The sequence below is a fragment of the Ranitomeya variabilis genome, chromosome 2 (genome assembly GCF_051348905.1).
Source record: "Ranitomeya variabilis isolate aRanVar5 chromosome 2, aRanVar5.hap1, whole genome shotgun sequence".
In the NCBI taxonomy this organism is placed as follows: domain Eukaryota; kingdom Metazoa; phylum Chordata; class Amphibia; order Anura; family Dendrobatidae; genus Ranitomeya; species Ranitomeya variabilis.
Window position 1 is genome coordinate 298,830,553 of NC_135233.1, and position 18,003 is coordinate 298,848,555.

General features: G+C 45.5%; 1 protein-coding gene across 2 annotated transcripts in view; it reads right to left on the reverse strand.

Moving 5' to 3' along the window:
* Window positions 1-18,003, reverse strand: part of COL4A6 (collagen type IV alpha 6 chain) — a 388,359-nt gene that overhangs the window by 79,314 nt on the left and 291,042 nt on the right. For both annotated transcript variants that reach the window (XM_077285138.1, XM_077285139.1), the window contains exons 10-15: window positions 8,364-8,426; window positions 8,000-8,035; window positions 7,813-7,854; window positions 6,563-6,652; window positions 4,250-4,303; window positions 3,303-3,362 (exon numbers count right to left, since the gene is read on the reverse strand). In XM_077285138.1, the coding sequence (XP_077141253.1) occupies window positions 3,303-3,362; window positions 4,250-4,303; window positions 6,563-6,652; window positions 7,813-7,854; window positions 8,000-8,035; window positions 8,364-8,426 (345 nt within the window). The remainder of the gene's footprint in view (window positions 1-3,302; window positions 3,363-4,249; window positions 4,304-6,562; window positions 6,653-7,812; window positions 7,855-7,999; window positions 8,036-8,363; window positions 8,427-18,003) is intronic.

The following is an 18,003-nucleotide window of genomic DNA, read 5'->3' on the forward strand; positions in this document are numbered from 1 at the left end:
GCCTCTTAGGCTATGTGCACACGTTGCGGATTTTGCTGCAGATCCGCAGCAGACCTGCAGCCGCGGGTCCGCAGCAACTTTCCCTGCGTTTACAGTATAATGTAAACCTATGGAAAACGCAATCCGCAGTGCCCATGCTGCGGAAAAAAAATGCGCGGAAACGCTGCGGGTTACATTCCGCAGCATGTCAATTCTTTGTGCGGATTCCCCAGCGGTTTACACCTGCTCCATAATAGGAATCCGCAGGTGTAAAACCGCTGATGGAATCTGCACAAAATCCGCATAAAAACCACGGTAAAAAGGCAGTGCCTTTTACCTGTGGATTTCTGAAGTCCGCTGCGGAAAAATCCGCAGAGCTCCTTTCTACGTGTGCACATATCCTTGGTTTTCCTCCAGGATTACCCAGTATTTACTTCCATCTTCCCATCAACTCTTACCAGTTACCCTGTCCCTACTGAAGAAAAGCCTCTCCCCATCATGATGCTGCTACCATGTTTTACAGTGGGCATGGTGTTTTCAGGGTGATGTGCAGTGCTAGTGTTCCGCAACACATAGCATTTTGCATTTACCGTATTTTTTGGACTATAAGATGCACTGGACCATAAGACGCACCTAGGTTTTAGAGGAGGTAATTAGGGAAAAAAATTGAAATAAAAAATGTGGTAAATTCTGTACTTAATATATCCTGATACACATGCCCCCCTAATCCCTACCCTGGTATGCATGGCCCCCCTCATCCCTACCCTGGTATGCATGGCCCCCCTCATCCCTACCCTGGTATGCATGGCTCCCTCATCCCTATTCTGGTGTGCATGGCCCTCATCCCCATCCTTGTATGCATGCCTACTCATCCCTAGCCTGATATGCATAACCCCTTTTAACCTATCCAGGTAGGAATGGTCCCCCTCATCCCTATCCTGGTAGGAATGGTCAACCTCAACCCTATCCTGGCAGGAATGATCGCCCTCGTCTCTTTCCTGGTATGCAGGGCCCCCATCTCATCCTAGTATGCATGGCCCCATCCCTATCAGGGTATGCAGGGCCCCATCCTTAACCTGGTATGACTGACCCCATCCCGGTCCTGGTATGCATGGTCCCATCCTTATCCTGGTATGATTGGCCCCCACCCCCATCCTGGTATACATGGCCCCATCAGAAAACATTAAAAAAAACAACAAAAAACATTACACTTACAGTACATTCCCGGCGCTCCCTCGCAGCGTCCTGTTCCAATGCCAGCAATTGCTTTATACTTGTAAGCAGCACATGGCAGGGACGTCATTCGCTGCTTGCAAGCCTAAGGGCAGCTGCCAGAATACTCAGTGCTCTGCACGCCAGGACTGTGTGCGCGCAAAGCAGTGAGCATTCATTGCTCTCTAGCGTGCACAGTGTCAGCCGTAGCCTTCCTGCAGCTGTCGGGCGGTCACGTGTGCAGATACTTAAGCGAAATTAATATTCATGGAATGGGGTGAATATTCATGTCTCTTTAGTATCGACAAGCGCGAAAGCCGTCAGCTGTAGGAAGTCTCTGGCTGACACTGTGCTTGCTTGAGAGCAATGAATACTCACTGCTTTGAGCACACACAGTCCCGGTGTGCAGGGCATCGAGTATTCTGGCAGCTGCCCTTCGGCTTGCAAGCAGTGCATGACATCCCTGCCATGCGCTGCTTACAAGCATTAAGCAGCTGCTTGCATCGGAGCAGGTAAGTGTAATGGTTTGTTATTTTAATGTTTTCTGATGGGGCCATGCATACCAGGATAGGGGTGGGGCCAATCATACCAAGATAAGGAAAGGATGGGACCATGCATACCAGGACCGGGATGGGGGCCCATCATACCAGGATGCCATTAAAGAGAAATTAATATTCATTGCCCTCCACACCCATGGGAGTAGAATGCAGTGAATATTAATTTCTCTTTAGCAGCGGGCACAGGAGCTAGCCGCAGCAGCCGTCTCCTGCCTCTGTGACCTGCTGCTCCGCCGAAACCCCTCCCCGACCTCCCCACCACAGCCGGTACATCCAGACTATAAGATGCACCCTCCATTTTCTTCCACATTTTTGGAGGAAAAAAGTGCATCTCATAGTCCAAAAAATACAGTAGCTTTAAAAGTTCTACTTTTATCTCATCTGACCAGAGTACCTTCTTCCACATTCTAGCTGGATTCCCTACAGGATTTTTGCAAACTGCAAACATGACTTCTTATGGCTTACTTTCAAAAATAGGTTACTTTTTGTCACACTTCCATAAAGATCAGATTTATGGAGTATACAACTAAAAGTTGTCCTGTGGACAGATTCTCCTACCTGAGATGTAGATCTGTGCAGCTCCTTGAGAGTGACCCTGGGCCTCTTGACTGCTTTACAAGTTAGGGCTCTCCTTCCTTGGGATATCAGTTTAGGTGGACGACAATGTCTTGGTAGGATTAAAGTTGTGCCATACTCCTTCTATTTTTGAATGATGGATTGAACAGGGTTCCGTGAGATGATCAGAGCTTGGGCTACTTTTTGTTATAACCTAACCCTGCTTACTCTTCTTGTCAACTTTATCCCTGACCTGTCTGGTGTGTTCCTTGGTTTTCATGATGCTGTTTAATCCCTAATGTTCTCAAACAAACCTCTGAGGCCTTCACAGAACAGCTGTAGTTATACTGAGAAAAAAATGTACAAATTATGTAACTTATGGATGCATTAGGGTACTCAGGATTCTATTTAGAGGTATCATACTACAGGGGGTTGAATACAAATGCTAGTCACAATTTTTAAATTTATATTTTTTAAATAATTAGAAAACCATTTACCATTTCCTTTACACTTCATAAATAGTTGCAACTTTGTGTTGGTGCATCACAAAATTCCAATAAAACACATTTAATGTTTGTGAGTGGAACATGAAAAAATGTGTAAAAGGTCAAGAGGTATGAATACTTTTTCAAGGCACTTTGTAATTATGAATACATACATGCAATTAGCTATTGCAAGACTATGAGACATTACGGCATGACTATAAGATACACAATACAGTCACAGTGCTTTACTACTTGTGGTGCAATATATGGACATTACTACAGGACATAGGTGTATTACACGTGGCATTACTGTATCGTCTATGCTAGTCATACTAATTTATGTGGTGGCTATGCTATTCAGCCCTCTGCATTGTTGCAGATATAGTTCTTTAACACATTGTGCAACACATTATGCAAAGAGCTGTATCATTTATACAGTATATTTTAATCAGCTGCTTCAATATGTTAAAATCCATGTCAGTTAACTGAGATACAGAACATAGAAGTAACTTACTCTTTGACCAGGTAGTCCTAGAATACCCTTTTCTCCTTTTTCTCCCTGTCCGCCGAAGCCCTGTGAAACAAAATTTACATGAGTACCTAAGTATTGATAACAAAAAAGGCATCATAACCATTGTTAATGGGAATCTGTCACCATGTTTTTGGTACATGAGACCCTGATTTCAGTGGTGTAACTTACTGGGCTGCTTGCTGCAGTTTTGATCTGTTGCAGATCTAGCAGTACTCTGAATGCGGAGTTCTGTATAACCCCGCCCACACCACTGATTGGCAGCTTTCTGTGTACACGCGCATAGCCAGAAAGCTGCCAATCAATGGTGAAGGTGGGGTTATACGGAGCTCATAAATGTGTAGGACTACACGGCAGCAGGTTTAGTAGTCCTAGTGATTTTGCCCAAACTATAGCAAGCAGCCCAGTAATTGACACATCACTGGAATCAGGGTCTCTACCTATTTATTATGCTGCTATCAGATTAGGCGTCAAAACCTGCTGACAAATTGGCTTTAAGCTAAGTTCATGTCTGTTTTGGAGTTCTGTTTATCTGTTCTGCTTTAAGGACAAGACAAACAGAGTATTGAGCAAAATGGATCTTTTTGCAAACTGATGTAAATGTAAATAGAGACACCACATTGATCTGTCTGGTTTTTGGTTGGTATCAGTTTTTTTAGAATGGAAGAAAATGCTTTTGCACAATGCAATTTTTTCTTCCATTCTCAAAATCGACACAAAAATAGAAATTAGATTGACCCCATAGTAATTAATGTACCCCATAGTAATTAATGGCCGCATATGTTTCCAGGTGCGCCAGTTAGAAAATAGGTTAGTTTTGGTCATTTTGTGTTTGTCTGATCCTTAAAATGGACATGTGAACCCAGCCTTACAGAAAGCATTTTCACAAAATTATGGACATCGCAATATCAGATGGATAAGTGACAACTTACTGGACGACCAGGTGAACCAGGAAACCCAGGAAATCCAGGAGAACCATAATCACCCTGTGATAAAGAAAAAAAAAAAAAGAAGAAAACGTTTGATTCCAAATATTCTAATGTAAATATTAAATGTGTGAAGGGAACACTCCATGGTAATCCATTTATCCATTCGACTACAGCGGGGATTTTTAGTATGCTATACAGTCATGCCATGTGGCTTGCATCATCAAGTTTTAAGAATTGGCTTAATGGTAAAGGAATCTGAAGGTAATTTTCTTCTGTAATTGTTTACAATGAACACTACTGAAACCCAGGTAACTATGTGAATGTTCTTTATAATGAACCATTTAGAAGTGCAAACACAACCAAGATCACTGTATGAGGTAGTTATGAAGACATTCTTTACTGATAGATGGCTTGCATGCTGCTCTTGGGGATTACATAATATCCAAATACTGTAAAACTGATGGACATAGAATATAATATAACATCCTAGATCTATTCTGACTCTAAAGGACAAAAGCTGCAAAAAAAGCACAAATAGGGTCTTATCTAGGAGAAATATCGAGGACAAGGACTAAACTGTGCAGACCCACCAGGAAGAACGCTGGTAATCAGAAACTGGAAGCAAATGGGTTAACCTGCGCTGATATAAAGGATGCAGAATCCAATTGTAAGTGGTTTATAGGTCAAAAAGTTTCAAAGTTATTACAACTTCTTCTGTTGTGAATTAGACTTTTTGGCTCCCTCTTGTGGTCACTAGTGGTATGACTCTGGGATTGTCTTTTTTCTGTTTGGCACTCACCTGGGTCGTTAGTCCAGGGGTGTCGCTATATTAACTTCCTGGATCCTTAGTCCAGTGCCTGGCATCGTTGTAATCAGATCCTTCTGTTGCTCCTGTCTGCTGGTCCTGGCTCTTGCAAAATTAAGCTAAGTCTTGCTTCTTTGTTTTTTGAGTTACTTGCTTTGCTACTATTTTTGTCCAGCTTGTACTAAATGTGATTTCTGACCTTGCTGGAAGCTCTAGGGGGCTGGTGTTCTCCCCCCGGCCGTTAGACGGTTCGGGGGTTCTTGAATATCCAGCGTGGATATTTTAATAGGGTTTTTGCTGACCATATAAGTCATCTTACTATATTCTGCTATTAGCTAGTGGGCCTCTCTTTGCTAAATACGTAGCTCATTCTTATGTTTGTCTTTTCCTCTTACCTCACCGTTATTATTTGTTGGGGGCTTGTATCCAACTTTTGGGGTCTTTTCTCTGGAGGCAAGAAAGGTCTTTCTTTTCCCTTCTAGGGTTAGTTAGTTCTCCGGCTGGCGCGAGACGTCTAGAACCAATGTAGGCACGTTCCCCGGCTACTTCTATTTGTGGTGCTAGGATTAGATATATGGTCAGCCCAGTTACCACTGCCCTATGAGCTGTTTTTTTGTGTTTGCAGACTTGGTATTTATTCCTGAGACCCTCTGCCATTGGGGTCATAACATTCTTCATCAGGACAAACTACGAATGGTTTGTCCTGAAGAAGAAGCTGCAATGCAACGTGTTGACCTATAAACCACCTACAATGGGATTATGCATCCTTTATTTCGTTCTGAATGGCAGCGCACATTAACCCATTTGCTTCCAGTTTCTGATTACTGGCACTAAAGTGGACGCTCCATTGTATTTTCCTAGAATAAAACATAAGGAGCAAATAGAGAGGCTCTGTTCCAATAAGAATTCACATAGAACTCTAGTAACGGTAAGTTCCTGCTTATTTTTAGTTATTTTTTCAGGTTAAAGGGAGTCCTCTAGCAGTTTTGCCCCCTCAGAAATTGCTGACTGTGTTACATATAGGTAACAGGGAAAGCATTGTTATGCAGGTTGCATCCAAATTACCCTACCCTAACGCGAGCACAAATGTCCAGGGGACGGTCCCTTCATCTAAAGTCTTCTGGGCGCTCTGAACAGAATCGCTCCTCCCTGCTCTTAAGTGACGGCTGTAGAATCAAATCTCCTATCAATGGACCACTACAACCATCACCCAAGTGCAGTTAAAGCCGTGAACAGATTTATAGACTACAATGATTCAAATAGATCATAGACTCCTAGAATGTTAGAGTTGGAAGGGATCTCCAGGGTCATCGTGTCCAACCCCCTGCTCAATGCAGGATCCACTAAACCATCTCAGACAGATGTCTGTCCAGCCTCTGTTTGAACATAATGTAAAGTATCAATAAAATGTTTAAAAGTCTTAAACTGCAGTGTTTTGATCTTATCCACCTTCTTACCATTCTTCTCACGTGAACATTTACATAACATATAAACTGAAAATGTGTACATACCGGGTCTCCGGGGATTCCATTCACAACAATAGAGAATCCAATTCCAGTTGATGCCGGAGGTCCCGGGTCACCCTGCTGTCCAGTGTCTCCCTATGTGGAAGCAGATGAAATTTGCAACAATGTGATGTATGAAGAAAGGTCAAAACACATCAATTACATTGCACTTCCTTTATTTAGACCTTGCATCGAAAACAAAAAATATACAAGAAAACAAGTCAATATGGTTACAATTCAAAAATATTTTATTGTGGTAATCTGAATAATCAAGACACCTTGGTATAATAAATGATAAATGTCACTTGTAAAAGAGTAGAAGGATAGAAAAGATCACTTATTTGTGCAAAACCTGGTGATGTATACATTAATCCTAAAACTCAATGGAAGTTTTATTTTCCAGTATACTAATTTGCCAACAATTAAGGAGGGTGAAGTCTTCAAATGTTAATTCCATCTGATGACCACTTCTGCATTCGGCATAAAAAGCAGTTGTTTTTCAAAACCATGCTGAGTATGAATCCACCAGTAACCAACTTTACATACAACAATATCTCCACTGGAATGCAGATATGGTTGTAGGATTTATTGGCAAGCAATCATTAGTGTGCTCAGGAACACTGATCATTATTGGAGCAATGACCTATTCTGAGCACTGACAGCACAAATAAGGCAGTCTAAACAAGCCCTAAGGGTATGTGCACACAATCTGTTTTTCAGGTGGACTAAGCTTGAATCCATCTGAAAAAGTGATAAGAAAAATGCTACGAAGAATGAACACGTACACTGCAATGTCAAAATGACTTGCTCTCCATATGTTCCATCTTTCTTAGGTCACTCCTTTTAACTGCTTCAGGCTTCAAAAGCCATAAAGTGGCTAAAAAAAGCAATCTATCCATTCTTCATGTATTTTATATACAAAATTTCTAAAAATAAATATTGGCTGATAAGCTGGTGCAAAACATGTTCAAAGTGACATCACAAAATACGGTACATGCGAGAGAAACCACTGCCGGTGTTTTCCTGATGCGTCTTTGCCTTGGAGAACTCAGCGGGTATGACGGTCCCTAAAAGACGTCGTGTGCATGTACCCTAAGAGTGCCTTAATAGATAAATACTCCGGGAAACTTCAGTTGGGCAGTTTCTCCTAAATTCCAAACTCATTCATTGTATGACCTCAATTACAATAAAACCTAACATTGTAATAATGAACTATCTTAATAATAAATCTGTGATATCCACATTATGTTTCTTACTTTTTCTCCCGTCTCGCCTTGGTAGCCAACTCCCATGTGACCCTGAAAATGAAGCCACAAAACCTCTTAGGGTAAATATAAAACATCCTGATAAATATCACCCAATCGGAAATATCTGATTGTTTATGGATGATCTATTTTGAGTAGACATTCCATAATAAAAATGGTAATAAACATGGTAACTTACTTTTGGACCTGTTAAGCCAGGCGTCCCAGGTGGACCCTAGAGGAAAGTTGAAGAACACTTTATGTGTATTCTTGTTTTATACTGGATTGATGTTACATACAATATTTATCTGCTATTCTTCATCATTCTGAATGTTAATTCTATTTAGAAAAGTTACTGATACTTCTCAAATAGGACATATAACTGCAAATTGGAATACATTTTTATCATTTTAGAGAATAGTAATGTTCTTATGTGCCAGGTGTGCATCCATCTTTATGCAAAATTGTTGTATGCAATATGTAGATTTATACAGTATAGTGAAAAATGATAAGTCACACACGGAAACAGAATAAAAGTGTAATTTTAACAACATTTTACTTACAGGTAAACCCGGTGGCCCAGCTGGCCCTGTTAGACCTTGAGACCCAGGTGGTCCCCGTGGGCCCTGTAACAATGATAAAGTCAGGTATATTCATACCAATGAATAAGTTTCAGTCATGTAACATATACGTACATTCTAACAGAGACTTGCCTACCAGGTTCACCTTTTCATATTTTCTGCTTAAATGTTTAGGTAAGTTAAGGCTCATGTAGCTGTCCATGAATTTTGGACCAATCATGGACCGCAATGCACGGACAGTCCGCAAGCTTCCGTAACCAGTCCGTGCATTGCAGTCCATAATCGGACAGAGATGCACGGACATCTGAATGAGCCCTAAATGGTGGAGGGAATCATCTACTTCTCAGGAAATTAGTAACACCATGAATACAAAGGATGATCATTCATAGAGAAAAAGGTAATCCCTTCCACCGCTTCAGAAACCTCAGGAGGAACTAGGAATTGTGAGACAAATCTTTCTAAATTACTAAACATAAACATAAAAATGACAAAAAAAAGTTTTTTCTAACACACAGCAATAATGAATGAAAATAATACATGAAAAATGTAAGTAACAAATATTTGACACTAGCCTCAGCTCATAACTCACATATGTTGAAAGGATAGATGAAAGACTCCATGCAGTGGGCTTCTTCATAAAACATGTACAGTATGTTTCAAGGGGTTGCTCGGGACTTCACTATACACTTGATTAGGAGATACAAGGTAAAATACGCGGCAGCAGCCACTAAATGTATGGGGTTGCTGTGTTCGCTTCATACATTTCTTATATGTATCTGGTAACTACTAGAGCAGATAACAGCTGATGGGTTGGGGTGCCAGGTGTTAGGGGTCGAGTTCCCACCTCTGCACAGGGGGAATCTCAGGCCATCTCCGCTGCGGTCTCCCATTCTTCTCCTGCCGCAGTGGAGGCTGCTCAGCGGAGACGTCGGTCTCAGCGTCTCGCTCAATCTGACTCTGTGAGGAGGATTACTGCTGCTCTTCCAGCTTCTGCTATTGTAGTCAGTGCTGGGCAGCGATGAGCAGAAGCTTTTGGGACTAAGTCTTGCTTTTCTCCTTCTGAGCATGCCCAGGGTAAGATCTCTCATTGGAGATCGAGGGTCACATGCTTGGATACTGCAGCAAAGCTCATTGGTCCTTCTTGGAAGGTCCTGTTCGGGCTGCAGCTATAAAAGGCTCGCATGGCCGCACGGCCATGCGCTAGCATCTTTCTAATTATGTGCTTTGCGCCAGTGTGGTCATGTGTGATTGTGTTCAGGGACCCGGCTGAAATAAGCCCCTAGAATGCTGGCACCTCCGGCGAGGAGTTTGTGTGTCTGAGTACATTCAGGGACCTGGCTGAAATAAGCCCCTAGAATGCTGGCACCTCCGGCGAGGAGTTCTGTGTGCATGCATGACCACTGACTGCTCTCTCTTGGGTAGTTAGCCTGTGCTCCTGTGAAGTTAACAGGGTGCAGAGCTTTGGTTTCACGGCTGCTCTGTGAGTTAACCGAGCTAGCCAATACCGCCATATAGTGCTGCCATTTGTCTAGCAGCAGGTCCTCCTGCACGGTGGACCCCGGGTTGCGAACGCACCAATAACAATAAAAACTATTTTCCTCGGTGTGTTCCGCTAGCCCTAACAGTACACTAGCGCCAGGGTCTGGCTAGTAAATGGCGGACGATCAGCGTTTACAGCGGTACGTCCAGCAGCTGGAGGGAAGGTTGGCGGCTCTAGAGCGTACAACCTCAGCTGTGGACGTCACTGCTGTCGCTGTTCAGGCTGCAAGTGCAGCTGCAGCCAGTTTGTCCGCAACCACCCCTGCTCCGACTATATCCCGTCTCCCGCTTCCTGACAAGTTTTCTGGTGACAGTAAACTATGTCGCGGATTCGTGAGCCAGTGCTCCATACATGTCGAGCTCCTGGCTGCACGTTTTCCTTCGGAACAGGCGAGAGTGGGATTCATTTTGTCTCTTTTGTCAGGCAGGGCATTGGAGTGGGCAACGCCGCTTTGGGAGCGCAATGATCGTGTAGTGCAGAGTGCTCCTCTCTTCCTGGACGCTCTGAGGCAGGTCTTTTTAGGACCTCGTGTCACTCACGATACCGCGCTCCAATTGTTGGCAATTTCTCAGGGTTCGTCCATGGTCAGCCAGTTTGCCGTTTAATTCCGGACTCTAGCCTCTGAGTTAGAATGGCCGGATAAAGTCCTTATTCCGGTGTACTGGAAAGGACTGGCTGATCATGTAAAGGACGCCTTGGCCACCAGGGAGATTCCCGCCACACTGGAGGAGCTCATTACAATTTCTACCCGCATCGACCTCCGTTTTAACGAGCGGAGGTTGGAGCGGACCCAGTGTAGGCAGAGGTTTCAGCTGGCTCCCACCTTCGCCAAACCTCTAGAATCTCCCGTCCTGGCGTCCGACTCCCATGAGGCCATGGAGGTTTCTCGAGCGGGACCTAAGTTTCAGACCGTTCGAGTACCCGTGGTGTGTAGAAATTGTCAGCAACTGGGACATTATGCTAACAAGTGTCCACAGCGGTCGGGTAAACGATCGCGTCTAGTGACTATAGGAGGAGGTTCACTGGACACAGCTGTCTTTTCCTCCAAGTTGTCCTTTAAAGAGACAATTCTGTTGGACTTATTCACTCTTGCAGTTGAGCTTTGTGTGGATTCAGGAGCTGAGGGAGATTTCATGTCCTCTACTTTTGCTCTGCGCCACAATGTACCTCTGGTGATGCTCACTAAACCAGTAACTGTTAGAGTGGTGAATGGGTCGACACTTCCATTACAGATCACACACCAGACTGTCCCTTTCACATTAGCCATGTCCCCATCCCACCAGGAGATTATTTCCCTTCTTGTTCTTCCCGAGGGAATGGATGAGATTTTGCTGGGAATACCCTGGCTCCGTTTTCACTCTCCACATATTGAGTGGTCCTCCGGGAGGATATTGGGTTGGAGTGAGTCTTGTAAGGGCAGATGTGTGAAAGAGTGCGTTCAGGTTTACACCACTGAGATACCCACAGATCTGTCTTCTCTTCCCGAATGCTATCGGTCCTATGCAGACGTTTTCTCCAAGAGGGCTGCTGAGACCCTTCTGCCTCACCGTCCCTATGACTGTCCTATAGATCTCTTGCCTGGAGCAGAACCTCCTAGGGGACGTGTCTATCCCCTCTCTCTCCCGGAGACTGAGGCTATGTCCCTATACATCCAGGAGAACTTGGCAAGAGGGTTCATTAGGAAGTCAGTGTCACCGGCAGGGGCGGGATTCTTTTTCGTCCAGAAGAAGAACGGAGAGTTACGTCCTTGCATAGGCTACAGGGGTCTTAACGCCATCACCGTTAAAAATAAATACCCGCTGCCCTTGATTTCTGAGCTTTTTGATAGGCTACGGGGAGCAAGGGTATTTACCAAATTGGATCTGCGGGGTGCGTATAACCTGATTCGCATCCGTGAGGGGGACGAATGGAAGACGGCGTTTAACACCAGAGATGGGCACTATGAATATCTAGTGATGCCCTTCGGGCTCTGTAATGCCCCAGCCGTTTTCCAAGACTTTGTCAACGACATTTTCCGGGATATGCTCTACACCTCGGTTGTAGTCTATCTGGATGATATTCTCATCTTTTCTCCAGATATTGACTCCCACCGGAGAGATGTTGGCAGAGTCTTCGACCTCTTACGGGCAAATTCCCTGTATGCTAAGTTGGAGAAGTGTATGTTTGAGCAGGAGTCTTCACCTTTCCTGGGCTATATCATCTCAGCCCAGGGATTGGCTATGGATCCTGCCAAACTACAAGCTGTGATGGACTAGCAAGAACCTCATTCTCTTAAAGCAGTGCAGCGCTTTATGGGGTTCATTAATTATTACCGCCAGTTCATTCCCCACTTCTCAACTTTAGTAGCTCCCTTGGTACCCGTCACCAAGAAGGGAGCAAATCCCAAATTGTGGTCAGAAGAGGTCTCCAGGGCCTTCTCTTCTATTAAGTCTCATTTTGCTAGCACTCCCATCCTACATTGTCCCGATGTTGATAAGCCGTTCATAATGGAGGTGGATGCCTCATCCGTTGGTGCAGGAGCAGTCCTTTTCCAAAAGGATGCTCAAGGTCGGAAGCATCCTTGCTTCTTTTTCTCCAAGACCTTTACACCTGCGGAGAAAAATTATTCCATCGGGGACAGGGAGTTGCTAGCGATGAAGTTGGCTTTCTCTGAGTGGAGACATCTCTTGGAGGGGGCTCGTTTTCCCTTTCAAGTCTTCACGGACCACAAAAATTTATTATATTTGCAAACAGCTCAGCGGTTAAATTCTCGCCAGGCCAGATGGTCCTTGTTCTTCTCCCGGTTCCATTTCACCCTCCATTATCTTGCTGGGGAGAAGAACATTCGTGCTGATGCCCTTTCTCGCTCTGTTGTGTCATCTGAGGAGGAGGAAGGAGAGCCTCGGCTTATTGTCCCTTCCGAGAGTCTGAGAACCGTAGCTCCGGTTTCGCTAGAGTCTGTGCCTCCGGGCAAGACTTTTGTGCCCATTAATTTGCAACCGGAGGTTCTCTCTTGGGCTCATTCGTCCAGGGTGGGTGGACACTTTGGGACAAAGAGGACGTCTGAGCTGTTGGCGAGAATGTACTGGTGGCCACATATGGTCCGTGATGTCAGAGATTATATTCAGGCGTGTGTCTCCTGCGCCAAAAATAAGTCTCCTCGACAACGGCCTGCTGGGTTACTCTATCCCTTGCCGGTGGCAGACAGGCCCTGGGAAATGGTCGGGATGGACTTTGTGGTGGGTTTGCCAAAGTCTCGTGGCTGTACCATCATTTGGGTTATCACTGATCATTTCTCGAAAATGGTGCATTTGGTGCCGCTACCACGATTACCTTCTGCACGGGCTTTGGCAGCGTTGTTCATAAAACACATCTTCCGCCTGCACGGTATGCCGGACAAAATTGTCAGTGACCGGGGTCCCCAGTTTGCGTCTCGGTTCTGGAGAGAGCTTTGTCGTCTTCTCAGCATTGAGATAAGTCTCTCTTCCGCATATCATCCCGAGACGAATGGGTTGGTAGAGAGGGCCAACCAGACCTTGGTCACATATCTGCGACATTTTGTCTCAGCCAGGCAGGATGACTGGGCATCCTTGCTACCGTGGGCGGAGTTTGCGCTGAACAATGCTGTAGCCGACTCCACTGGTCAAACCCCATTCTGTTATGACCCCAATGGCGAGGGTCTCAGAGGAACAAGTAAGTCTGCGACGTACAAAAATCCAGCTCATAGGGCAGTGGTAACTGGGTTGACCATATAACTACTCCTAACGCCAACACTAGAAGTAGCCGGGGAACATGCCTACGTTGGTCGCTAGATGTCTCGCGCCAGCCGGAGGACTAACTACCCCTAGAAGAGGAAAACAAAGACCTCTCTTGCCTCCAGAGAATAGACCCCAAAAGTCGGATACAAGCCCCCCACAAATAATAACGGTGAGGTAAGAGGAAATGACAAACACAGAGATGAACCAGGTTTAGCAAAGAGAGGCCCACTTACTAATAGCAGAATGTAGTAAGATAACTTATATGGTCAACAAAAACCCTAACAAAATTCCACACTGGAGATACAAGAACCCCCGAACCGTCTAACGGCCCGGGGGGAGAACTCCAGCCTCCCTAGAGCTTCCAGCAAGGATAGGATACAGATTATGTACAAGCTGGACAAAAATGCAAACAAAAACAAATAGCAAAAAGCAAGAAAGCAGACTTAGCTTAATTTAGCAGGAACCAGGATCAGTAGACAAGAGCACAACAGATTAGCTCTGATTACAACGTTGCCAGGCATTGAACTGAAGGTCCAGGGAGCTTATATAGCAACACCCCTGACCTAACGACCCAGGTGAACATACAAGGGATGAATGACATACCCAGAGTCAAATCACTAGTAACCACTAGAGGGAGCCAAAAGGTAAATTCACAACAGTACCCCCCCCCTTAGTGAGGGGTCACCGAACCCTCACCAAGACCACCAGGGCGATCAGGATGAGCGGCGTGAAAGGCACGAACTAAATCGGCCGCATGTACATCAGAGGCGACCACCCAGGAATTATCCTCCTGACCATAGCCCTTCCACTTGACCAGGTACTGAAGCCTCCGCCTGGAGAGACGAGAATCTAAGATCTTCTCCACCACGTACTCCAACTCGCCCTCAACCAACACCGGAGCAGGAGGCTCAGCAGAAGGAACCACAGGCACAACGTACCGCCGCAACAAGGACCTATGAAATACGCTGTGAATGGCAAACGACACCGGAAGATCCAGGCGAAAGGATACAGGATTAATGATTTCCAATATCTTGTAAGGACCAATGAAGCGAGGCTTAAATTTGGGAGAGGAGACCTTCATAGGAACAAATCGAGAAGACAGCCATACCAAATCCCCAACGCGAAGTCGGGGACCCACACCGCGGCGGCGGTTGGCAAAACGCTGAGCCTTCTCCTGTGACAACTTCAAGTTGTCCACCACATGACTCCAGATCCGCTGCAACCTATCCACCACGGAATCCACCCCAGGACAGTCAGAAGGCTCCACATGTCCCGAGGAAAAACGAGGATGGAAACCAGAGTTGCAGAAAAATGGCGAAACCAAGGTGGCGGAACTAGCCCGATTATTAAGGGCAAATTCAGCCAACGGCAAGAAGGTCACCCAATCATCCTGATCAGAAGAGACAAAACACCTCAAATAAGCCTCCAGAGTCTGATTAGTTCGCTCCGTTTGTCCGTTAGTCTGGGGATGGAAAGCGGACGAAAACGACAAATCAATGCCCATCCTACCACAAAAGGATCGCCAGAACCTGGAAACAAACTGGGATCCTCTGTCCGACACAATATTCTCAGGAATGCCGTGCAAACGAACCACGTTCTGGAAGAACACAGGAACCAGATCAGAAGAGGAAGGCAGCTTAGGCAAAGGAACCAGATGGACCATCTTGGAGAAACGATCACATATCACCCAGATGACAGACATGCCCTGAGACACCGGAAGATCCGAAATGAAATCCATAGAGATGTGTGTCCAAGGTCTCTTCGGGACAGGCAAGGGCAAGAGCAACCCGCTGGCACGAGAGCAACAAGGCTTAGCTCGGGCACAAGTACCACAGGACTGCACAAATGACCGCACATCCCTAGACAAGGAAGGCCACCAAAAGGACCTGGCCACCAGATCTCTGGTGCCAAAAATTCCCGGGTGCCCTGCCAACACCGAGGAATGAACCTCGGAAATGACTCTGCTGGTCCATCTAGCAGGCACAAACAATCTGTCAGGTGGACAAGAGTCAGGCCTACCAGCCTGAAATCTCTGCAACACACGTCGCAGATCTGGAGAAATAGCAGACACGATAACTCCTTCCTTAAGAATACCCACAGGTTCAGCGACTCCAGGAGCATCAGGCACAAAGCTCCTAGACAGAGCATCGGCCTTCACATTCTTAGAACCTGGTAAATACGAGACCACAAAGTCAAAACGGGAGAAAAACAATGACCAGCGGGCCTGTCTAGGATTCAGGCGTTTAGCAGACTCGAGATACATCAGATTTTTGTGATCAGTCAAGACCACCACACGATGCTTAGCACCCTCGAGCCAATGACGCCACTCCTCAAATGCCCACTTCATGGCCAACAACTCCCGATTGCCCACATCATAATTTCGCTCTGCCGGCGAAAACTTCCTAGAGAAAAAGGCACAAGGCCTCATAGTAGAGCAACCAGGGCCTCTCTGCGACAAAACGGCCCCTGCCCCAATCTCCGAAGCATCCACCTCAACCTGAAAGGGAAGTGAGACGTCAGGCTGGCACAAAACAGGCGCCGAAGTAAATCGGCGTTTCAACTCCTGGAAAGCCTCCACGGCAGCAGGAGCCCAGTTAGCTACATCAGAGCCTTTCTTGGTCATATCCGTCAGCGGTTTAACAACGCTAGAGAAATTTGCGATAAAACGACGGTAGAAGTTAGCAAAACCCAAGAACTTCTGAAGACTCTTAACTGACGAGGGTTGAGTCCAATCATGAATAGCTCGGACCTTGACTGGATCCATCTCCACAGCAGAAGGGGAAAAAATGAACCCCAAAAAGGGAACCTTCTGTACACCAAAGAGACACTTTGAGCCTTTTACAAACAAAGAATTTTCACGCAGAATCTCAAAAACCATCCTGACCTGCTCCACATGCGAGTCCCAATCATCAGAAAAAACCAGAATATCATCCAGATAAACAATCAAAAATTTATCCAGATACTTCCGGAAAATGTCATGCATGAAGGACTGAAAAACTGAAGGGGCATTAGAGAGCCCAAATGGCATCACCAAGTACTCAAAATGACCTTCAGGCGTATTGAATGCGGTTTTCCATTCATCGCCCTGCCTAATGCGCACAAGGTTGTACGCACCACGAAGGTCTATCTTGGTGAACCACTTGGCACCTTTAATCCGGGCAAACAAATCTGACAACAGCGGCAAAGGATACTGAAATTTGACAGTGATCTTATTTAAAAGCCGATAGTCAATACAAGGCCTCAAAGATCCGTCCTTTTTGGCCACAAAAAAGAATCCCGCACCAAGAGGGGAAGAAGAAGGACGGATATGCCCCTTCTCAAGAGACTCCTTGATATATGAACGCATCGCGGTATGTTCAGGTACCGACAGATTAAACAGTCTCCCCTTAGGAAACTTACTGCCAGGAATCAAATCTATTGCACAGTCACATTCCCTATGAGGAGGCAGTGCACTGGACTTAGACTCGCTGAAGACATCCTGATAATCAGACAAATACGCCGGAACTTCCGAAGGCGTAGAAGAAGCAATAGACAAGGGCAGGGAATCTCCATGAATTCCATGGCAGCCCCAACTTGACACTGACATAGCCTTCCAGTCCAAGACTGGGTTATGGGTCTGTAACCATGGCAAACCCAAAACAACCAAATCATGCATTTTATGCAGAACAAGAAAACGTATTACCTCCCGATGTTCGGGAGTCATGCACATGGTAACCTGTGTCCAAAACTGCGGTTTATTTTTTGCCAATGGCGTAGAATCAATACCCCTAAGAGGGATAGGATTTTCTAATGGCTCAAGAACAAATCCGCAGCGCTTGGCAAATGACAGATCCATAAGGCTCAGGGCAGCACCTGAGTCCACAAACGCCATGACAGGATACGATGACAGTGAGCAAATCAAAGTTACAGATAGAATAAACTTAGGTTGCAAATTACCAATGGCGACCGGACTAACAACCTTAGTAAGACGTTTAGAGCATGCTGAGATAACATGTGTAGAATCACCACAGTAGTAACACAAGCCATTCTGGCGTCTATGAATTTTCCGCTCATTTCTAGTCAGGATTCTATCACATTGCATTAAATCAGGTGCCTGTTCAGACAACACCATGAGGGAATTTGCGGTCTTGCGCTCCCGCAACCGCCGGTCGATTTGAATAGCCAGGGCCATAGAATCATTCAGACCTGTGGGAATGGGAAAACCCACCATCACATTCTTAATGGCTTCAGAAAGGCCATTTCTAAAATTTGCAGCCAATGCACACTCGTTCCACTGGGTCAGCACGGACCATTTCCGAAATTTTTGGCAATACACTTCAGCCTCGTCCTGGCCCTGAGACATCAC